The sequence below is a fragment of the Podarcis tiliguerta genome (assembly GCF_965153285.1).
Source record: "Podarcis tiliguerta genome assembly, chromosome: 9".
Lineage (NCBI taxonomy): Eukaryota > Metazoa > Chordata > Lepidosauria > Squamata > Lacertidae > Podarcis > Podarcis tiliguerta.
This window is the reverse complement of record NC_139542.1, coordinates 64,928,669-64,948,999: the sequence shown is the minus strand read 5'-3', so window position 1 is coordinate 64,948,999 and position 20,331 is coordinate 64,928,669. Positions and strand designations below refer to the sequence as shown.

The following is a 20,331-nucleotide window of genomic DNA, read 5'->3' as shown; positions in this document are numbered from 1 at the left end:
TCCGCAAGCCTTGGGAGCCTGGCGGGAACTCCCGCCGGTCTCCCCAGGCTTGTGGATATCTGCCCAAAGCCCGGGGCGCGCTCCGCTGCGCTCCCCAGGTTTCGGGCTGCAGGCTGCTGTCTGCAAGCCTTGGGAGCCTGGCGGGAACTCCCGCGGGCTCCCAAGGCTTGCAGATAGCTTCCTGAAGCCTGGAGAGCGAGAGGGGTCGGTGCGCACCGACCCCTCTCGCTCTCCAGGCTTCAGCGAAAGCCTGCATTCGCCCCATAGGACGCACACACATTTCCCCTTCATTTTTGGAGGGGAAAAAGTGCGTCCTATAGGGCGAAAAATATGGTAATTTCTCAGTCAGTGTAGTGGCATGAAAAGTTTCGGAGGCAGGGCAAGGATTAGACCAGCCACCTCTCGCAGATCCAATGTTATGAGGATTGAAGAGCAACCCATGTCCCACTCCTCACAAAAGCCAAGGAACAATATACACGCCGTGGATAGTGGATTTGGCAAAAATATTCACCCCTTGGCTAATCCCCCAAGCAAGACTACCACAAGGAAGCCCAAACAAAGCAGCTTTCAGAGCTGAGCTTTTAGGAGCTTTTTGCAGCAGTAAAACCAGCTAATTTAAAACCAGGACGTTAAAGCTATTAATTAATTGTGGCTGGCTTGACTGAAGTGACATGGTGAAACAAGGGGGAACGAAACAGTAAACACCCGTGATTTATTAAATGATCTGCCTTTCAGAATTATTTCCCCCCCATTTTAATACGCGTCTAGATCTTACGAGCAGCTAACTAAGCAGTTTACCGTACAATAAATTAGTAGTGCCATGTATTCGGCAATAGTTTTTGTGAGGCCAAATCCGTATCTAACCTCTATTAGAAAATCTGGCTACTCTGTGAGGAATTTACGAGGACTTTAAACACAAGTTTTACTTAAGAGAAATGTAACTGAATTCCATTGATTTTTCTGCATTGCGAGTGCTATATTTAACTCAAGACACAAAAGGATCTTATCATACTAGAAGAGTATTGAACAACTTAAGCACTAAAATGCCAGCTAAATTTCCAATGGGGGAAGTGAAGAGATTAGATTAAAAAGCCAAGTAAAACAATGCTTTATGCTAGATCAGCAGCGTTTGAGGAAAAAACAAAAAAAGTTACCTCCAAAATGTGTGGCATATCCACAGCTCTTAAACGAGTATAACTGAGTATGGATTTCAACAACCAGTAACCCAGAGATATTCACAAATTGCAGTTTTCACACAAAAGAAAACAGATGTCTCAAATGTGTGTGTGCCCCATGTTACACAGTTTGAGTGAGTAGACATTTCGAGTGAGTTATTTTCAGGAGAATTTAGCTGACTCTTTGTTAGAACAGAACCATATGCTACTCTGATGTACTGAGAAGCCATGGTTTGGCAGTATGAGAATGAGCTTTGGGGTCACCTGCTCTTCCCTTCCCTTTCCATTCCTTTTTCGTGCCAAGATTAGAAACTTCTAATCGCTTTTTGTGGCAAAGTTTGCCTATCTAGATGAAGTGGCAAACCAATGGACCACAAAACGGAAGCCAGAGTCTTGTGCCTGCTGCATGTTCATAATGCCAACCATGGTTTAGTGCAGGGGTCAGCAAACTTTTTCAGCAGGGGGCTGGTCCACTGTCCCTCAGACCTGGTGGGGAGCCAGACTCTATTTTGGAAAAAACAAAACAAAACACAAATTCCTTTGTCCCACAAATAACCCAGAGATGCATTCTAAATAAAAGCACATATTCTACTCATGTAAAAATACCAGGCAGGCCACAAATAACCCAGAGATGCATTTTAAATAAAAGGACACATTCTACTCGTGTAAAAACACTAGGCAAGCCCCACAAATAACCCAGAGATGCATTTTAAATAAAAGGGCACATTCTACTCATGTAAAAACACGCTGATTCCTGGACTGTCCACGGGCTGGATTTAGAAGGCGATTGGGCCGAATCCAGCCCCCAGGCCTTAGTTTGCCTACCCATGATCTAAACTCTGGGTGGCAGGTAAGTGGGGCCGGGCTTTGCTGTTGTGACGCTTAGATTCTGGAAATAGATCCCTTGAGAGGCAGGTCTAACCTCTTTGCCACTAACCTTTTCAAGACTGGTGGGCCTCTAGTCTAAATCAGTGTTTTTTTCCTAAAAGAAATGTTCAGGGGTACTCTCATTTTCCTACTCATTGAAATACTGCCCCTCAATGAGGCCAAACTTAGATTCACAAAATGTTTAGGGGTATGCGTACCCCTGCGTCCCACCGCCCAGAAAAAAAGCACTGGTCTAAAATAACTTGTTTTCTCTGCATGGTTACATGTCATGCGGCTTTTCTGCTGATTGCAGTTTAATTGTACTGATCCTTTTAATTATGTTGCGCTTGTTCCATTCTTTAATATAATTGTATACTGCTTTATGGGGCCTGAAGGTTCCATAAAGGGGCATACATTTTAATATATAATAAGCTTCTGGAGCAGTGCTGTTTGGCCTGTGCTTGATTTGTGTGAATGGAAGTTCCCAGTGGGCAGACAAAGACATGTGAGGCTTTCTTTTTCTTTCATCTGCAATCATTTACTTAATAGTGAATGTGGTGGACATGGTTTAGTGTTTCATCTAACTAGACTTTCCAAAATCTTAAGTGGAGCTTGGAAAAAAAAACCCCCAGCAAATGAATGGTTGGGATCCAAAGAGCAATGCACAGGCGCTTTACTTACCCATAGGGCATTTTCTGCTTCCTTTCCAAGTATCGCCCCACCACTACCATAATAGTGGCTGCTGGAAGGAAATGATCTTTCTCCACCTGTGCAGGTGTGAAAGGACTATTCCACACAGCCAAATGGGGAGACTGGATCCTCCATCATCTCAACCAGACAAGACAGATTATTGACAGAAAAACCTGCTGAAAAGCACAACACAGCTCCCCCATTGCACCAATGTTGCATGAAACTACTAAGATAGGCAGTGCAGTACAGTGGGTAAGGCTAGGTGGGCTAGCAATACCTGCATTCAACTATCTGCTCAGCAGTGGAGCTCAATGGGTGGTTATCACTGGGATGGGAGAAGGGTGGATAGCCGTTTTAGGGGATGGGTGCTGCCTTAGGGCAAACACTCCCTAGCCCCTAGGCAGCCTGTTTATTTGTCAACAGTATTACAAAAGCACCGAAAGCCTCCAGTACTTTCTCTGGCCTTGCAAAAGGCTGTCATGGATCCATTAATCGTTCACGGAGGTGGGGAGCATGAAACATGTTCCTTTGCGTCATGCAGAGGAAGGAGAAATCTGGGCCGAGCTATCAGGTTCTGCTGCAGAGATTAACCTCCCCTCTGCAAGACACTGGCTAGGCTCTTTATTGATGCGAGCTCAAATAACCTGCCATAAGATTTGACATGAGGATAAGGCAAGAAAAGGGAGCAAATTATTCTGATTTTTTTTTAATAGCCTGGCTTCTTTTTTTGAGTAGGTGTAGTGGAACCAATATAGAAAAGAGCACTCAATGTCAAGCTATAAATAGCTCCTGCTGAGAACATAATAGCTGTGCCTCAGCTTTCACAGAGCAAAAGGCAATAAACCACCACTATTAAATTTTACCATTCAGGAACACACACATTCAAAGTACACTAAACAAAAAAGAAAAGCAAGGTGATAGTTCTTATTTCTACAAGAAATCTGAAACAAGAAACTGATTCACAACATTTAGAAAATAATGCTTATGGAGTAGAACTACTTTTTCAGTGAAAATATATGGCTTAGATTTGCTTCTTCACCAAAATTGTTAGCATCTAATTCTTTATTCGTTATATTAACTAAAGCAATAACAAATGAGTGACATTTTTAAGGATATATGGTCGTCATTGAGCTTTGTCATCTACCAAAGCCAAATTATTTGTGGTTCCAGGCAATTCAAAATGAACCTTAGTACCTGTGGTCCATATTCAGCTGAACCGCTGCACTGGCAGAAGCCAGCACATTAATTCCTGCTAGTGTAATGAGACTTTTTTCCTCCTCTCTTCAAGTGCACTCTATGCTGTCCCCAGATATTCTTTGGAAGGTTTGAGAAAACACCAGAACAGAATAGTTTTTTGGGATGGTGTGAGTAGAAAGGTTCATTGAACAAGCAAAATCCTTATGCCGACAGAACCTTAGCCACAGCTCTACATTCAATAAAACCCTAAGCACTGACGCTATGAATCTAACCCTCAACTTTATAGAAGTATAGACTGACTTTTGAAACCTGTGTGCATGTGGACTGGAACAGTACCATTGTTTTCATTTTTAATAGTATATTTGTGAAGAATCATTAGGAATTTCACTTAATTTTATGCCAAGGTGCCACTATGGGACTTTACTAGAACAATTGCAAATTAGCTGTTCCTGCTGGTACCTAGACCACTGCGCCTCAAATTTCTGGCCAGACTAGTCTCAACATTTCTGTATTAAAGACTGGCGCGTATTTCCCTCTTCTCCGACTACCTTTAACATGTAAGAGTAAGAACATATTGCCCTTCCCTCCCTGCTTCTTCAACACGAGTCACTGATCTGCCTGGGCCTCCCTCCTGGCTCGAAGGAAGCAAACTCTGTACAATGACTCATGCAGAGAAGAAATAGGCAGCCTCCTCTGAGTATGGTGGCGAAATCTGCCATGCATTTTCAGCAGGAGTGACTGACAGATCCCATCCCATCTGATGCGGTCAGAGCAAAATTGACATCAGCTTTCCTTACATCCCAACACACACACACACACACATACACACAGAGAGAGAGAGAGAGAGAGAGAGAGAGAGAGAGAGAGACTTTGGGAGGAGTTAAGATCAGAGCAGTGAATCATGCAGTGATGTAAAGAGTGGCTTCTTTCGTATATGCATGCATGTGGGGTACTCTAGATTCTCATGGCGCTTATCTAATTTATATCTTGTGACATGCACTGCTAAGAAACTACCGACCTAGACACTGTATATCTTGACATTCTTATTGCAGCAGCAAATGAGGAGGCAGCACCACATGTCACGTTCAACCATTTGTCTGCAGGCCACAGGTTGGATTTTTGTGTGTTTTGCTTACACAAAGCAACCGCACAATGGCACAGGCGTCTTAGGCATGAATTAGAGAGGTTTCTATTTTAGGTAGCAGCGAGTCACTTTGTTTCTGCCTAACACGAGAATAGCTCTAAGCTTGCAAAACAATAAAATAATATATTAAATATTCAAGAGTTCAGAGATGCGAGAACTGAAGTAACATGCATTTGTCAAGAATCCCTTACATCAGCAAATCAGAAAATCTCCCACATCACGCTAGAGTGGGGGAAAGCAATGATATAGTATTTGCTGATGTACTGCCAATTCAGGTCAATTATTAGAGATTCGTCAGATTTCCACAAATGCACTTCAGTTAAAGCAGAGGAAACCTTGCAAATATAATCTGGCTACCATTTTGTTTTCTTCTTCTTCCTCTAGGTCCCAGTTGCATTTTGATGTCCCAAGTTTTGTTAGCCTACAAATACTCCCAGAACAGACCCTTTAAAAAATCCCAATGCTTGAGAACCACTCTATTAAGCACCCTCTCCCACATATAAACACATTCCCTGAAGTGTTGCAGTCCAAGAAAGGGCAGCATATAGCTGGGTCTCGTTTTACTAGTTTTACAAAGTTAGGAACAAATTTAGGAGATTCTATTATGAGCGAGACACACAGCGGGGATGCCAAATTAAAATTGTACTTCCAATTGTCGTTTTTGGGTTGCCTAGAGTCTAAAGATGTTGCGGTGTGATTAATGGGTTGTTGACCAAATAGTGTCTCTGCAACTTCAAGTGCATCACAACACTCACAGTTCTTTTCCCCCTGCGCAGGGCTGGTTGTTGCACTGAGACTGTGCTTGTGGACCTGTTTGATTATTTTTAGCTAGGAATCAATAAGGGAAATCATCCCCTATTGATCTTATTAGGCCTTGTTGCAGCCTCATTTATCACAAGGTGATGGCATCTCAACTGCAAGACTTGTCCACTGCATGCTGCATTCACATCCAGCTCTCTTTTCCAGTGGCGTAGCGTGGGGGGTGCGGGGGGGGGGCGGCCGCACCGGGCGCAACATCTGGGGGGGGGGCGCGTTCGCACTCGCAGCTCTCTGCCCGAGTGCGAAAATCCACAGGTTAGGGGGCGCAAATTACTTGCCTTGCCCCGGGTGCTGACAACCCACGCTACGCCACTGCTCTTTTCCCAACGGTCTCACGTAGACCCAGCACACAGTTTCATTTGAGGTTGCAGCCAGGCACTTAATGCAGATAAACCAGGCTGACAGCAAATCGAGGCAAGCGTGGGAAAAAGATACTTGCAAATTTGAAATTAGAGGGCTAGGTAATCCGATTATCAGAAAAATCTTATTGGGTGGTCTTGGGAATGTCTTAGCTATTATAGTCTAAGACCATAATTCAAACCCCAGACAGAATGGAAGGGCTCAGTGGGGTGGCAGGACCACCACTGCACCCACAGCCATAACAATAATAATAATAATAATAATAATAATAATAATAATAATACAAAAATTTTATTTATATCCTGCCCTCCCCAGCCGAAGCCGGGCTCAGAGCGGCTAACAACAGTAAAAGTAACACAATTTACATAAAATCACAATCAATTAATTGAAATACATTCTAAAATCAATTCATTCTAAAATCAATTCAGAATCAAATTAATGGAAACCATTGGGCTAGCGTTCTATAAGGATTACCAAAGGAGGGGGTCAGACTGTGCCTCGGCCAAAGGCCTGGTGGAACAGCTCTGTCTTGCAGGCCCTGCAGAAAGATGTCAAGTCCCGCAGGGCCCTAGTCTCTTGTGACAGAGCGTTCCACCAGACTGGGGCCATAGCTGAATAAGCCCAGGCTCTGGTCGAGGCCAGCCTAACCTCCCTGGGGCCTGGAACCTCCACGATGTTTTTGTCTGAAGACCGTAAGGTCCTCCGTGGGACATACCAGGAGAGGCGGTCCCGTAGGTACGAGGGTCTTAGGCTGTATTGGGCTTTAGAGGTTGTGACTCATGCGGACCAACCTGCAGCTTCCAGGATGGAAGGCACCAGGTTGGTCAGAATGTAATGCTAAACCATGACTTAGAACTACATGGGCAAGCCTGAGCAAAGCGCCAGGCTCTCATGGGAGACTTCAGAAGGGCAGGGTGATATATCGTCCCAAACCGTGTTTAAGTCCATATAATTTCTGTTTCATAATTTTTGACCTGGCAATATAACCTGAATCATGATGTTTATGTGTGTCTGTGTGCTACGCAAAAATCACAATGTGGGAAAAACCGGAAAGCCAGCCAATGCTTTTCTCGGTTTTTGTAGCCCCCGTTAACTCTGCCAGCTCAGCTCTCCCCTGCCTCCTGCAGGGGCCAGCGAATCACAAGAGCAGGTGCCGGCAAAAATCATGATGCGAGAATAACAGTGAAGCCAGCCAATGCCTCTACATAGCTCCATCCTTATTTCAGACATCGTTATACATTGGTATATCACAATGTTTAGCTGGTGATATAGTGCAGTGTTGAAAACCAGATACCACCCAGCCCTAGACTTCAACTAAGTTAACTTTTAGTTTCAAAGAATCTCAGCTTAGTGCTATTTGTGAACAAGGAATCTTGGTTTAGAACAAAAAACTGTTTGCTAAAGAAGCTGAAGGAGAGGCCAATGCTCTTCCTGGAAGAGAGAAATAAGATATAAATCATTTCTTTTCTGATTGGGGAGAATAAGCTATTTGAGTTTCTTTCATAACCCATGATCTGAAGTTGGTTTGATTGGCAAGTTACCATTGTTTGTTGTAAGTCAAGATTCCTGGTTTGTACATGGAACAAAGCAAGAGGGGGGGGGGGTGCCCCAGCCTCACTGAGACCTTAATTCGTTCTGGAGGTCTGTTCTTAACCTGAAACTGTTCTTAACCTGAAGCACCACTTTAGCTAATGGGGCCTCCTGCTGCCCGATTTCTGTTCTCATCCTGATGCAAAGTTCTTAACCCGAGGTACTATTTCTGGGTTAGTGGAGTCTGTAACCTGAAGCGTATGTAACCTGAAGCGTCTGTAACCCGAGGTACCACTGTACTGCTGAACTATGGATAAACTTTGCATGCATACCAGCCCACTGTGGAAATATGGCACATCCAGTGGTACCTCGGAAGTCGAACGGAATCCGTTCCGGAAGTCCATTCGACTTCCTAAATATTCAGAAACCAAGGTGTGGCTTCCGATTGGCGGCAGGAAGCTCCTGCCGCCAATCAGAAGCCACGTCGGATGTTCGTGTTCCAAAACACTCACTTCTGGGTTTGCGGCGTTTAGGAGCCAAAACCTTCGACTCGCAAGGTGTTCAGGATCCAAGGTACTGAGAAAACAGAGCCCTGGTTGTCAGCCCATTTAAAAACAACAACAAAGACCTAGCTACAGGCCAAACAAGAAAGCTTCATGTGCCTATTGCAGCTGAGGCTCCAAAAATATTTGTTACATGTTTATTACAACTTAAGATGTAATTTGCCATCAGTTAATTTTGAAATATTACCTTTCTTTCTTTTAGCAGCTGTTGATACCCCTTTGTGCCCAAGGTCAGCAATGTAATGAGAAGATCTAATGAAGGAGAGGCTGATGCTCTTCCTGGGGGTGGGGAAGAGAGAAATAAGATATAAATCATTTCTTTTCTCATTGGGGAGAATAAGCTATTTGAGTTTCTTTCAGGGTTGTTTCCTGAAGAAAAATCCATTTAAAAACTATATACCTGGGTACATTTTGCTGATCTCCTGTATGAAGGAGTCACTGAAGCCAGCAATGATAGCACCACCTACTGGAACCATGAAGTTTTTGTCCAAACTTTGCACAAACGCATCAATTCGACCTCTTCGTGCTCCCTAAAAAGACAGACACAGAACCAAGATGAGAACCAACGGGACCGATCCTTAATCTATGTGATTAAACAAGGAGCTGGTCTTTTAAAAATCCAGTTTTAGCTTATTTTATATCTACTGCTTTTTGTATTTTTACTGTTGCTACAATAATTGCTTTTGTTTCTGATGTTTTTGATCGGTTTTATGGTTCTCTTTTGCCGGCTAATTAAAAGATAAATAAACCCAGTAGGCGGATGAACAAAGTATTAGTCAAAGCCACTAACCATCAGTACAGCCTACCAGGAAAATCAGAATTGTCAGTCCTTCTTGGCACATATCTATTTAAAGCAACTCTTTAGCTGCAAAGTCTTCCAGACAGCTCACTAAAAATGACAGTCTGCCTCCAAAAGAAAAAGAGATAGGGAAGGAGGAGGAAAGAAAGGAAACTCAGGCATTTGTTCTTAAACGTCTTGAAGTTTTTTAGGATGACCAGTTGGAAGGGAAATAGTTCTGGGAGAGGAGGAGCAAAAAATAAGTGTGTTGCATAGCTGTCAACTTACAGATTTGAAAATAAGGGACCAGCACCTCGGAAATAAGGGATCAGCAGCCAAAATAAGGGATTTTCAGAGCACAGTATGTTCAGCTTCTGAGCCCCTCCAAGCCAAAGGCAGAAAGCCCAGCCAGCAGCCAAACGAAGCCTCAAGTAGTGGTTCCCACAGCGCAGCAACCCGGCAAAGGGGATGCAGCAAGGAAAACCACCGTCACCTCTCCGCTGGGAAGCGCTGAGCAAAGGAAAGTCCCCAGGCAACACGGCTGGGCACAAAGCATGCAAGCTCCACCCCCCCGTCGTTCTTAGACTCCTTATTGGATGAGCAACGCAGCCAAGCAACACAGTTGGAGCCTCCCTCCTCCCTGGCTGGCAGGCAGGCAGGGAGGGAGAGGAGCTGCTTCCTTTGAAACCCGGGAAATTTAAGGGACATCATCAATAAGGGACAGCAGCGGGACACGGCGCTGGGATAAGGGAGTTTCCTGCCAAATAAGGGACGGTTGACAGCTATGGTGTGTTGTCAGCTGAACTGAACTGACACTGAGAATGGCCCTACTTCCCTCCTCGGCCTCCGCAGTATCCTGATAAAGTGACTCCTGCTCAGTGACAGTTGAGGGAGGGAAAGAACCAAAGGCAGCTAAGTCTCTTATCAGGGTCTTGCACAATTCCCATTCACGTCAATGGAGTTTGATACAGGAGAAGTGTCTGGTAGATTGTGCCCAGGTTTCATTACAGGGGCTCCTTTGTTCCTTGTTAAAACTGATTTGGAAAACCATGTTAAACAATAAAGATTAAAACCACAGGACAGGTCTCTTGCAACACCACTCTTCTCCAAAACGTGCCATGAGCTTTTAGCCCCCAAATTCCTGTTCACTAAGAGACCTTTGTGTAAGATAAAAAATGCATATCTCAATTTACAGTTGGAGGATCACCTTCTCTAAATTAATCTGCATTCTCAAGCTGAACTGTTTAGGAAGCGCGAGTCTTTTAACAGAAAGATTTATTTACATTAACGTATTTCTAGCCCACCTCACCAAGGTGACTTAGGAGGCAGCTGGCATTTTAAGAATAGAAAACATGCTAAGATATAACAGCAGCAGAATAAAATAATCCAGCTAAGATCCTAAAATCCGCAAGGAATAAAACAACAGAACAACATACGCTAAATTAGAACATCTGTGCAGATAAACATGTCGTCATCCCCCACCCATTATAGGCACTAAGTGTGCAGTCAGATGGTGTGTGCTCCACAAGCAGGGTGCCAACACAGAAAAGGACCTGTTCTCCTGTCCCCCCCCCTCCTTCTCATCATCTGGTGGGAGAACTCAAGACAATGACCATCTCAGATAGCATCAGGGGATGCATTGTCCCAGAGTTGATCCCAAACTACACAGGGCTTTATAGGTTATGGTAAAACCAGTCCTTTGAATTGTACATAGAATTGCACACAGAGCCATTCAGGCTGCATCTAACAGCACCTCCAGTCTGTGAACTTGACCCTCAAGGAGTGGAAATCTATTCAAAAAGGTTTGAACACTTATCTCCCAGGTGTGGTCAACCATCTACCAACACTACCACCCTGCCTGGATTGAGCTTTAGAGTGACAATCAGCTCTATTTTGAGTACAGTGGTACTTTGGTTTACAACCATAATCCATTCTGGAGGTCTGTTTGTAAACCAAAACAGGTTGTAACCCAAGGCGCGCTTTCGCCAATGGAGCCTCAAAAAAAAAAAAAAAAAAAAAAAAGTTCATAATCCAAAAAAATGGGGTGTAATCCAAAAAAAAGGTTGCAAACTGGGACATGCACTTCCTTGTTTGACGTGTTTGTAATCCAAAACTTATGCAAACCAAGACGTATGCAAACCAAGGTACCACTGTAGATCCATTGAGATTAATGAGCACAACTAAGTTATATATTAATTTTAATAGGTCAACTCTGAGTACAGCTTAGTTGACTACCACCCCAAGAACCCACATGTTTACTATAAATTGTGCATCTCCCATCAGCAAAGCAGATCCGTTTTCCCAATGCAAAGCAGAAAACATTTAAAAATATAAGTAAAAGTGATCCCTTTGAATGTCTTAACATAAATCATAAACAAACAGGAGCAAAACAGAAAGCACTATGCAACCCAGTGGACTAATGGACCAATTGTGCTACTCAGTATTTTCTTGACAAGGCTATCATTAGAAGTGATTTATTATTTCCATTACAGGTGATGTAGAAAGTTAAATTGTTCTTCACATTTTGATCTCAGCGTTCCTATGTAACAGTGGAGCTTTCCACAATACAAATGTTAATTTGGCTACAGCCAGCTCTGAAAATATGTTTGTGAGGATGGGAAGAGTGGTGACTGTCCGGCCTATTTCTTGTTGATTGTCTGCCATACTACTGTCTTCACACGCATCTCATTTCTGGCGTTCAAGGCCTGAGGGGAAAAAAGATAGGGTGGGCTCAAGCCCCACCTGGTTCCCCAGCGCCAGTTCTTACCTTCCTCAGGCAATTTAATAACAAGTCTGTGTTACAGAGGTCTCCCATCTTCAAGTTCTTTCATTAGATAATTCTTTTATCTCTCGAATTTTCTGTCCTCACACCCCACTCAGTTCTATGTGGTGCAGCCGCCATAAGACCGTCCCTACCCAAACCATGTTTTGTAAATCAGGATCCACCCTTGAGGGTGTATACCTACCTCAAAGCAAATTCCCACAATCCTGATCTTGCTGGTATTAATTATAGTTTTGTTCTGCGTGTGTTGGCGCTAGCTTGTTTTCTCATCCGACAGAATCTAATGCCAGCAGCTGAAGTAGGTTAATATCAGTGTATGTTGAACAGTTAGGGAAGGAAGGTGCTGTGACATAAGGGATACAGGGAAACAGACCCCACACCAAGGTGAATTATTTTGATGCATCCCTTGTTTTGCCGTATGCCTTTATCGGCCACAGGACAAGAATTGTTGTTGTTGTTGTTTGGTCGTGTCCAACCCTTCGTGATGCCATGGACCAGAGCACGCCAGGCACTCCTAGTCTTCCGCTGCCTCCCGCAGTTTGGTCAAACTCATGCTGCTAGCTTTGAGAACACTGTCCAACCATCTTGTCCTCTGTTGTCCCCTTCTTCTTGTGCCCTCCATCTTTCCCAACATCAGGGTCTTTTCCAGGGAGTCTTCTCTTCTTATGAGGTGGCCAAAGTATTGGAGCCTCAGCTTCAGGATCTGTCCTTCCAGTGAGCACTCAGGGCTGATTTCCTTAAGAATGGATAGGTTTGATCTTCTTGCAGTCCATGGGACTCTCAAGAGTCTCCTCCAGCACCATAATTCAAAAGCATCAGTTCTTCAGCGATCAGCCTTCTTTATGGTCCAGCTCTCACTTCCATACATCACTACTGGGAAAACCATAGCTTTTACTATACGGACCTTCGTTGGCAAGGTGATATCTCTGCTTTTTAAGATGCTGTCTATGTTTGTCATTGCTTTTCTCCCAAGAAGCAGGCGTCTTTTAATTTCGTGGCTGCTGTAACCAAGAATTGCATCTTTCCAAATGCAGCTTTTTAAAAGTTCAGATTCCATAACTATGTATGTGATTAAAATATCCTTAACAAACAGATTTCAGCAACAATCTGACCCACATTCCTAAAATCCCAAGAAGTCTGGCCTATCTTAACATAGGGGTCGCCCCCAAATGGAGGGAGGGGGGAGATCAAGAAAGCAGAAAGCTTATGAAAACTGGCTAGCCAGATGGCTAGACAAGGACTACTGATGCAGAAAAGTTCCACAGTATTTATACTCATACTCAAGATAGGCAGTTGGAAAGGGGCACAAGACTCCTGCCTCAGCAGGCATCTCCATCACATGCTGGCTCAATCTGCTGCTTCTGGCTGCATATCCATAACCTATACATCAGCGCAATCACACAGAGACAACAGTGGCAAATCTGAGCAGCTCAACAATTTAAAGGAGCTCAAATTTTGCAACAAAGGAAGTTTCACACACAGTGACGTCGTTTTGCACGAAGAAGTACTGGTGGCAAAAGCTCCCAAATTGGGAAAACCATATCCGAGAGCTCAAAATGGCCTTAATATTGGGTGAACTTTTTTGTGGGCTGAGCTGCCCGTCGGTTTAGAAAAATTAGATGGATGTCAATTCATATGCAGGAATCACATAAATAAAGAACCATAACAAACACCTAGTATTCATATAGCACCTTTTCAGTCTTACAAAAGATCTCTCATGTCAGTATTATTATCGTCACACACCCCAGCATCATACTGCAGGTGCATGCATGCATGTGCAAAGTTTAGACTGGTAGCAGCAATTCCTCCCTGCAACGGTGGGGGCCCATTCAGATGCCCTATCCCCCAGGAGACTGATTCAGGAGACGTCTTCCAGTGGAGAAAGTTGATGATCCTGAAGAAGCCCTGGTTTTCTGTGTGAGTGTCTGGAGGTGGTTGGAGGATGGATGGCGGCTAACAGATTGAGGTTGAATCCTGACAAGACAGAAGTACTGTTTTTGGGGGACAGGGGGCGGGCGGATGTGGGGGACTCCCTGGTCCTGAATGGGGTAACTGTGCCCCTGAAGGACCAGGTGCGCAGCCTGGGAGTCATTCTGGACTCACAGCTGTCCATGGAGGCACAGATCAATTCTGTGTCCAGGGCAGCTGCTTACCAACTCCGTCTGGTACGCAGGCTGAGACCCTGCCTGCCCGCAGACTGTCTCGCCAGAGTGGTGCATGCTCTGGTTATCTCTCGCTTGGACTACTCAATGTGCTCTATCTAGGGCTACCTTTGAAGGTGACCCGGAAACTACAATTAATCCAGAATGTGGCAGCTAGACTGGTGACTGGGAGCGGCCGCCGGGACCATATAACACCGGTCTTGAAAGACCTACACTGGCTCCCAGTACATTTCCGAGCACAATTCAAAGTGTTGGTGCTGACCTTTAAAGCCCTAAACAGCCTCGGTCCAGTATACCTGAAGGAGCGTCTCCACCTCCATCGTTCTGCCCGGACACTGAGGTCCAGTGCCGAGGGCGTTCTGGTGGTTTCCTCGCTGCTAGAAGCAAAGTTACAGGAAACCAGGCAGAGGGCCTTCTCGGTAGTGGCACCCGCCCTGTAGAATGCGCTCCTACCAGATGTCAAAGAGAAAAACAACTACCAGATTTTTAGAAGACATCTGAAGGCAGCCCAGTTTAGGGAAGCTTTTAATGTTTGATGGACTACTGTATTTTAATATTTTGTTGGAAGCCGCCCAGAGTGGATGGGGAAACCCAGCCAGATGGGCGGGGTATAATTAATAATAATAACAGAAACACAGTATTGCCAGCTAGAAAGCTCCAAGTTTCAAAGTCTGGTGTAAAACTCTAGTTAATCTAGAGACACAACATCCAAGATAAAGGTAAATGTCCCTTACCTGCTGAATGAGATGCATACATTTGGAGGACTGGACTCCATATGCATTATTGACAATGTGGGGGATGTCATATCTTGCACAAATCTCGGCCAATTCTTCCAATCTGCAAATATAAAATTGAAATTTGGGCAAACACAGTCAAGGAGAGAAAAGTAATAGAAGGAACCTGGGAGAAAAGACTGAAATAAATTAAAAGGAAATGTAAAGGAAACAAAGTAGAGTATCTCAGTTAGCCTCCTACTGCTTAAGATGGGATAGAAACAGTTCAAACAGTTCAAATAGCTGCATAACCTACAAGGGGATTATGGAAACCCGGTGACATATTTGGCGTTGACTTTGAACAGATGAGCATATCACCAAAAGCCTTTGCAGCTTCCTAAGTTTCATGCTGTTTGAGACCATGCCCTATGGTATTAGTTCAAGAGTTATTTAGATGTTAGCTAAAGTTGCATTCTTATCTATTTTTCTAATGAGTATTTGGACTAAGAATTCAGTTTAAAAAGCACTTATTTTACAGTCCAATACAGTGGTACCTTCGTTGTCGAATTTAATCCGTTCCGGGAGTCCGTTCGAAGCCCGGAGCCGTTCAAAAACTTCCGACTGAGTGCAGAAGCTTCCTGCATTCAATCGGAAGCTGCGAAATACATTTGGCTTCTGAAAAACGTTCACAAACCGGAACACTCACTTCCGGGTTTGCGGCGTTTGGGAGCTGATTTGTTCGGGAGCCAAGCCATTCAACAACCAAGGTACCACTGTAGTGGTAATTATATAAACATAGTTGTAATTATTTAGATGCGTTCAATTTCTTTTTAAATCACAACCTTCCCATCTATCTAGATTTCGACTTCAATGGGGACCAAACATATAATGCAGGCATAGGCAAACTCTGCCCTTCAGATGTTTTGGGACTACAACTTCCATCATCCCTGACCACTGGTCCTGTTAGCTAGGGATGATGGGAGTTGTAGTCCCAAAACATCTGGAGGACAGAGTTTGCCTATGCCTGATATAAAGTCTGTTGTGAAAATTAAATAGTTCAGGACATCTTGAAATGATTTAAACCAAAAAAAATCCAACTTTCTGATTAGGGCATTTTGGGGGGCAGGGGGAAAGTATGCCTACTAATTGAATGCTAGAACAGCTAAAATACTTGAACAGTACCTAAAGATCTTAGGGTGCAGCTCCCATGTCTTTTATACTACAGAATCTAGGTCTAGTTACGGGAACAGCTGTGAAATTAAGGACTATGCAGTTCCATAGGTGCTTCTTCTTCTGACCCCTCCAGCCCCCTGGGAGCCCTCAAAGTCAGTGTGGGGAGCACACAGAAGGAAAGAAAACGGATGTCCCATTTTTTTTGTCTGATTCACTGTACAGCTGCAGCGCTACCAAGAACAGTATACCGCTATAACATCCTGTCTACTGAACTGCCTACATATGTACAATTTTCACAACAATTAATACGATTCATAACCTATTGTGTCATCTGTGTAATGCTCAACTTCATGAGACTTTTTTTTTGCTTCTCATTCATTCTTTAACATAGGAAATCAGGCTTAGGTTCAATGTACTATATTTAGCAGGGGGATAACGGATTTGGTTTTAAGAGAATGTAAATGTAGATTCTAATGGCTTTTTCAAACTCAGAAACAACTTAAAACCAAGTTGTTTTAGGGAGCACTTGGTATAATTTCATTTATTCAAAAATCCATTTATATAAAATCATCCATTTTTAATCCACCCTGGCCCAAGAGATGAAAAATTGCGCCTCTGAGCTATAAATCCAATCCAAGCTAATTTGGCAGCAATTAAAATTATCATTCTCTTCCTACAGCCTTCGTTTAAATGAGCTGGTAATCTATGTGCACAAGCAACTAATCCAAAGTTCACTCTATTCTGAAGCAGGTCTTTACTACTGTAGCGAAGCAAGTGGAGGAGTACGAAGTCTGAACTGCAAAAATCAGGTTATTATTTAAAGTACCAGTGGGGGGGGGGGTAGGAGAAAGGGTTTCAAAGGGTACACGTACACACACACACACAATCAGAGATAAAACAGTATTATGAAAAATACCCCCCCCCCAATTATCTTTGCCCAAAAAGAGGTACACCGATAAGACTAAAGTCTCAAAAGGGATATACGATTTTTATAAGCCTGGGAAATACTGGTGCAGTAAATAGCATGTTGAACATGTATCAGAGAGGCTTGGGATCAAATCCTCATTCAGCTACGAAGCTCACTGTAACCTAATAATATTCAGACATAATGCCAAACTGCAGTATGATGGCAGTTTAACAATGAGCAGACACAAGCTGCAGGGTTCACATGCCTGCTTCCTCCTCCTTTTCCCAAAGTGTGGGGTGATCAGTGCTTGCCTACAAACCAGTACCAACCCCAAGTGAAGCCATTCCAAATATGGTTTTTAAAAATGTTACAGCCCATTTACTAAGCATGCCCTGCTTCAGTAGCCAATGCAAGGTAGACTGCTGCATAGCAACTGAACACCACTTTTCTCAACATTTAATGGTTTGAGAGTTCGGGCAGCAATCATTAAGTTTGATGTTATAGACTAGGATGTCCTCCTTGCATGAACATCAATTACTTTTGCTTTTGGTTGCAGGAGCTCTGAACAGCAAGGTTGCAGAGATGCCAGAGTTCAAAGAGATTCAAAGGGCCACTCTCAAATGTATTTAAAGTGAAATGCAGGAGGAAAAGGATGTTTTAAAACCATCTGCTGTGTGCTTTATTTTATATAGATATGTAAAAGGTAAAGGTAAAGGTACCCCTGACCGTTAGGTCCAGTGGTGGATGATTCTGGGGTTGCAGCGCTCATCTCGCTCTATAGGCCGAGGGAGCCGGCATTTGTCTGTAGACAGCTTCTGGGTCATGTGGCCAGCATGACTAAGCTGCTTCTGGCGAACCAGAGCAGCGCACAGAAATGGCGTTTACCTTCCCACCACAGTGGTACCTATTTATCTACTTGCACTATGATGTGCTTTCGAACTGCTAGGTGGGCAGGATCTGAGACCAAACAACGGAAGCTCACTCCATTGTGGGGATTCGAACCGTCGACCTTCCCATCGGCAAACCCTAGGCTCAGGTAGATATGGCTACTGAATTTTTGCAGAATGCATTAGTTTAAGAATATGGGCATTTGCCATCTCTGGTTTAGAACAACAGCTAGAAAAACAGGTCGCAATCCAATCAACAAGTAAGGTGCATTTATAACCACTCAAATCAATGTGGTTTGGTTTGCATTGTAACTGCATGATCTTATACAATGGATTGCAGTCTAAGGGTAGAACAAGTGAGCTGGCTGAAGAGATAGGTGCTCCCGAGAAATAATTATATGAAGTATGAAACTTTGGAGGAAGGAATACACTTATGCCTGAACTTTCCTCAGGCAGGGGTCCCTAACATGGGAGTTCAAATAATCTTTACATGCAAAGGAATAGTGCTGGAAGAAATGACCACATAAAAGTTATAAAAGGAAAATGCCATTTCATCTGATACCTAGACAAAATGTTATAGCAAAGTTGAAATATATTTTCTGAGGTTGCAGCAATGGGGGCAATCCTGCTGAAAAGATAAATGTGTGACCTTCAGGGGTTGACAGCAGTCCTTTAATAAAAAAAAGGCCCTTCAAATGCCATTGAATATTTTAAATTCATAGTTTCAGGAATGAGACAGCGCACAACAATGTACCGGACTACAAAGCTGGCAGCAGAGAAATGAACGGCAAATTGCAATGGCCTGAGATTAGGTTATTTTTATTTTCACATCCCTGGTTCAATCCAGAATTTTTTTCCAACTCGGTTTAGACAACATTCACGGCACAAAGACAGAATTATTAGACCAACTTTATATCCTTTTACCACATACTTGTACACACGTTTATTAAATCAATAAATAAACAATATATTTAAAAAACCAATTCAGTCTAGCCGAAACTAATTTACAGTAAAAGGGAAAAAAGATTCTTACTCAGAAGTTCAACTTTTATATGTGACTATATTTCTAAAGAAGGGACACGGGTGGCGCTGTGGGTTAAACCACAGAGCCTAGGACTTGCCGATCAGAAGGTCAGCGGTTTGAATCCCTGTGATGGGGTGAGTTCCCATTGCTCGGTTCCTGCTTCTGCCAACCTAGCAGTTCGAAAGCACGTCAGTGCAAGTAGATAAATAGGTACCGCTCCGGCGGGAAGGTAAACGGTGTTTCCGTGCGCTGCTCTGGTTCGCCAGAAGCGGCTTAGTCATGCTGGCCACATGACCCAGAAGCTATACACCGGCTCCCTCGGCCAATAAAGCAAGATGAGCACCGCAACCCCAGAGTCGGTCATGACTGGACCTAATGGTCAGGGGTCCCTTTACCTTTTTATATTTCTAAATGCAAAGACTTCTAGAGGAGGACTGCAAATTCCAGCTAGTACTTGACACTGAGGTCACAATCCAACAGTTCAATGCTGGTGTGTGTGTGTGTGTGTGTTTTTCTGTTTCAGTTGATCTTGATCATCTTTCACCTACATCAGTAATTTTCAAACTTTTTGCCTTTAGGAAATACTTTCCACTACCTTTCTGTGAAACCCCAAAAGTTCTTGGACGCAGTCTAAAACTACTATCCTATCTACCCCATAATATATAGCTAGGTCAAGGATCATATGCAGAACACTCTGGATTAAGATCACAGGATACAAAATCCTATGGATCTGCCATTTTTGAAACAACTGAATTAAAAAAATACAAAAAGGTAATATGGAAATGAGGAAGAAAAAAGAAGAAGGAAGGCAAGATAAAGGTCTAAAAAATAGAGAGGAAGACTATCTTACGCTAGGAGATACTTTTTTTGACCATTGCTATAGTATGTGACAGTGGTAAATGTGTTAATAGGAATCACTAAACCTGTAAAACTCTTGCCTGTGCTCCTCATTATGTAACTGCAGATACATATTTGCATGCATGAAGGAAGTTATTTACACAGTTTATACTACAGATCATTTTTACCACCACTACTTGAAAGACAATCCAATTTGGAGGATAAATTTTCTTACCCTCTGCAACCGCAATCACAATTTATTAGTTTCTCAGCCGACTCTTTGTCTCCCATCCACAAGCCCAAATCATTTACCCACAAAATTGGAATATGCTTCAACTTTGAAGAGAAAAGCAGACTTGAAGTGTTATATTTTGTGGAGTTCAGAAGTGTTCCAAACAAATTTTTGCTGACAACCACAGATGAACAGTTCACAAAATGAACAGTGATGCATTTTTACGGAATTAAAAAAATTGTTAATTACCTTTGTTTTAACTGCTCGGAATGGAATGGCTTAGGCGGCAATCCTAGCTCCACCTACATGGGTGTGAGCCCCACTGAATTCAACAGAGCTTACTTACTTCAGAGTAGGCACAATTAGGATTGCACAGTTAGTCAACGCTTCCTATAAGCTTATCAAATGAACATCAACAGAGAGGTAGCAGAAACATTAGACGTTAAAGAAGTTGCTTTTCTATCAATAATTCCAGCAGCTAAAGATGATAT

At 43.2% G+C, this 20,331-nt stretch overlaps 1 protein-coding gene across 2 annotated transcripts in view; it reads right to left on the bottom strand.

The window, feature by feature from the left end:
- The window catches only part of SEPSECS (Sep (O-phosphoserine) tRNA:Sec (selenocysteine) tRNA synthase), a 40,753-nt gene that overhangs the window by 5,697 nt on the left and 14,725 nt on the right, over positions 1 to 20,331 (bottom strand). For both annotated transcript variants that reach the window (XM_083458363.1, XM_083458364.1), the window contains exons 6-8: positions 14,802 to 14,904; positions 8,746 to 8,875; positions 8,533 to 8,624 (exon numbers count right to left, since the gene is read on the bottom strand). In XM_083458363.1, coding sequence (XP_083314489.1) covers positions 8,533 to 8,624; positions 8,746 to 8,875; positions 14,802 to 14,904 — 325 coding nt within the window. The remainder of the gene's footprint in view (positions 1 to 8,532; positions 8,625 to 8,745; positions 8,876 to 14,801; positions 14,905 to 20,331) is intronic.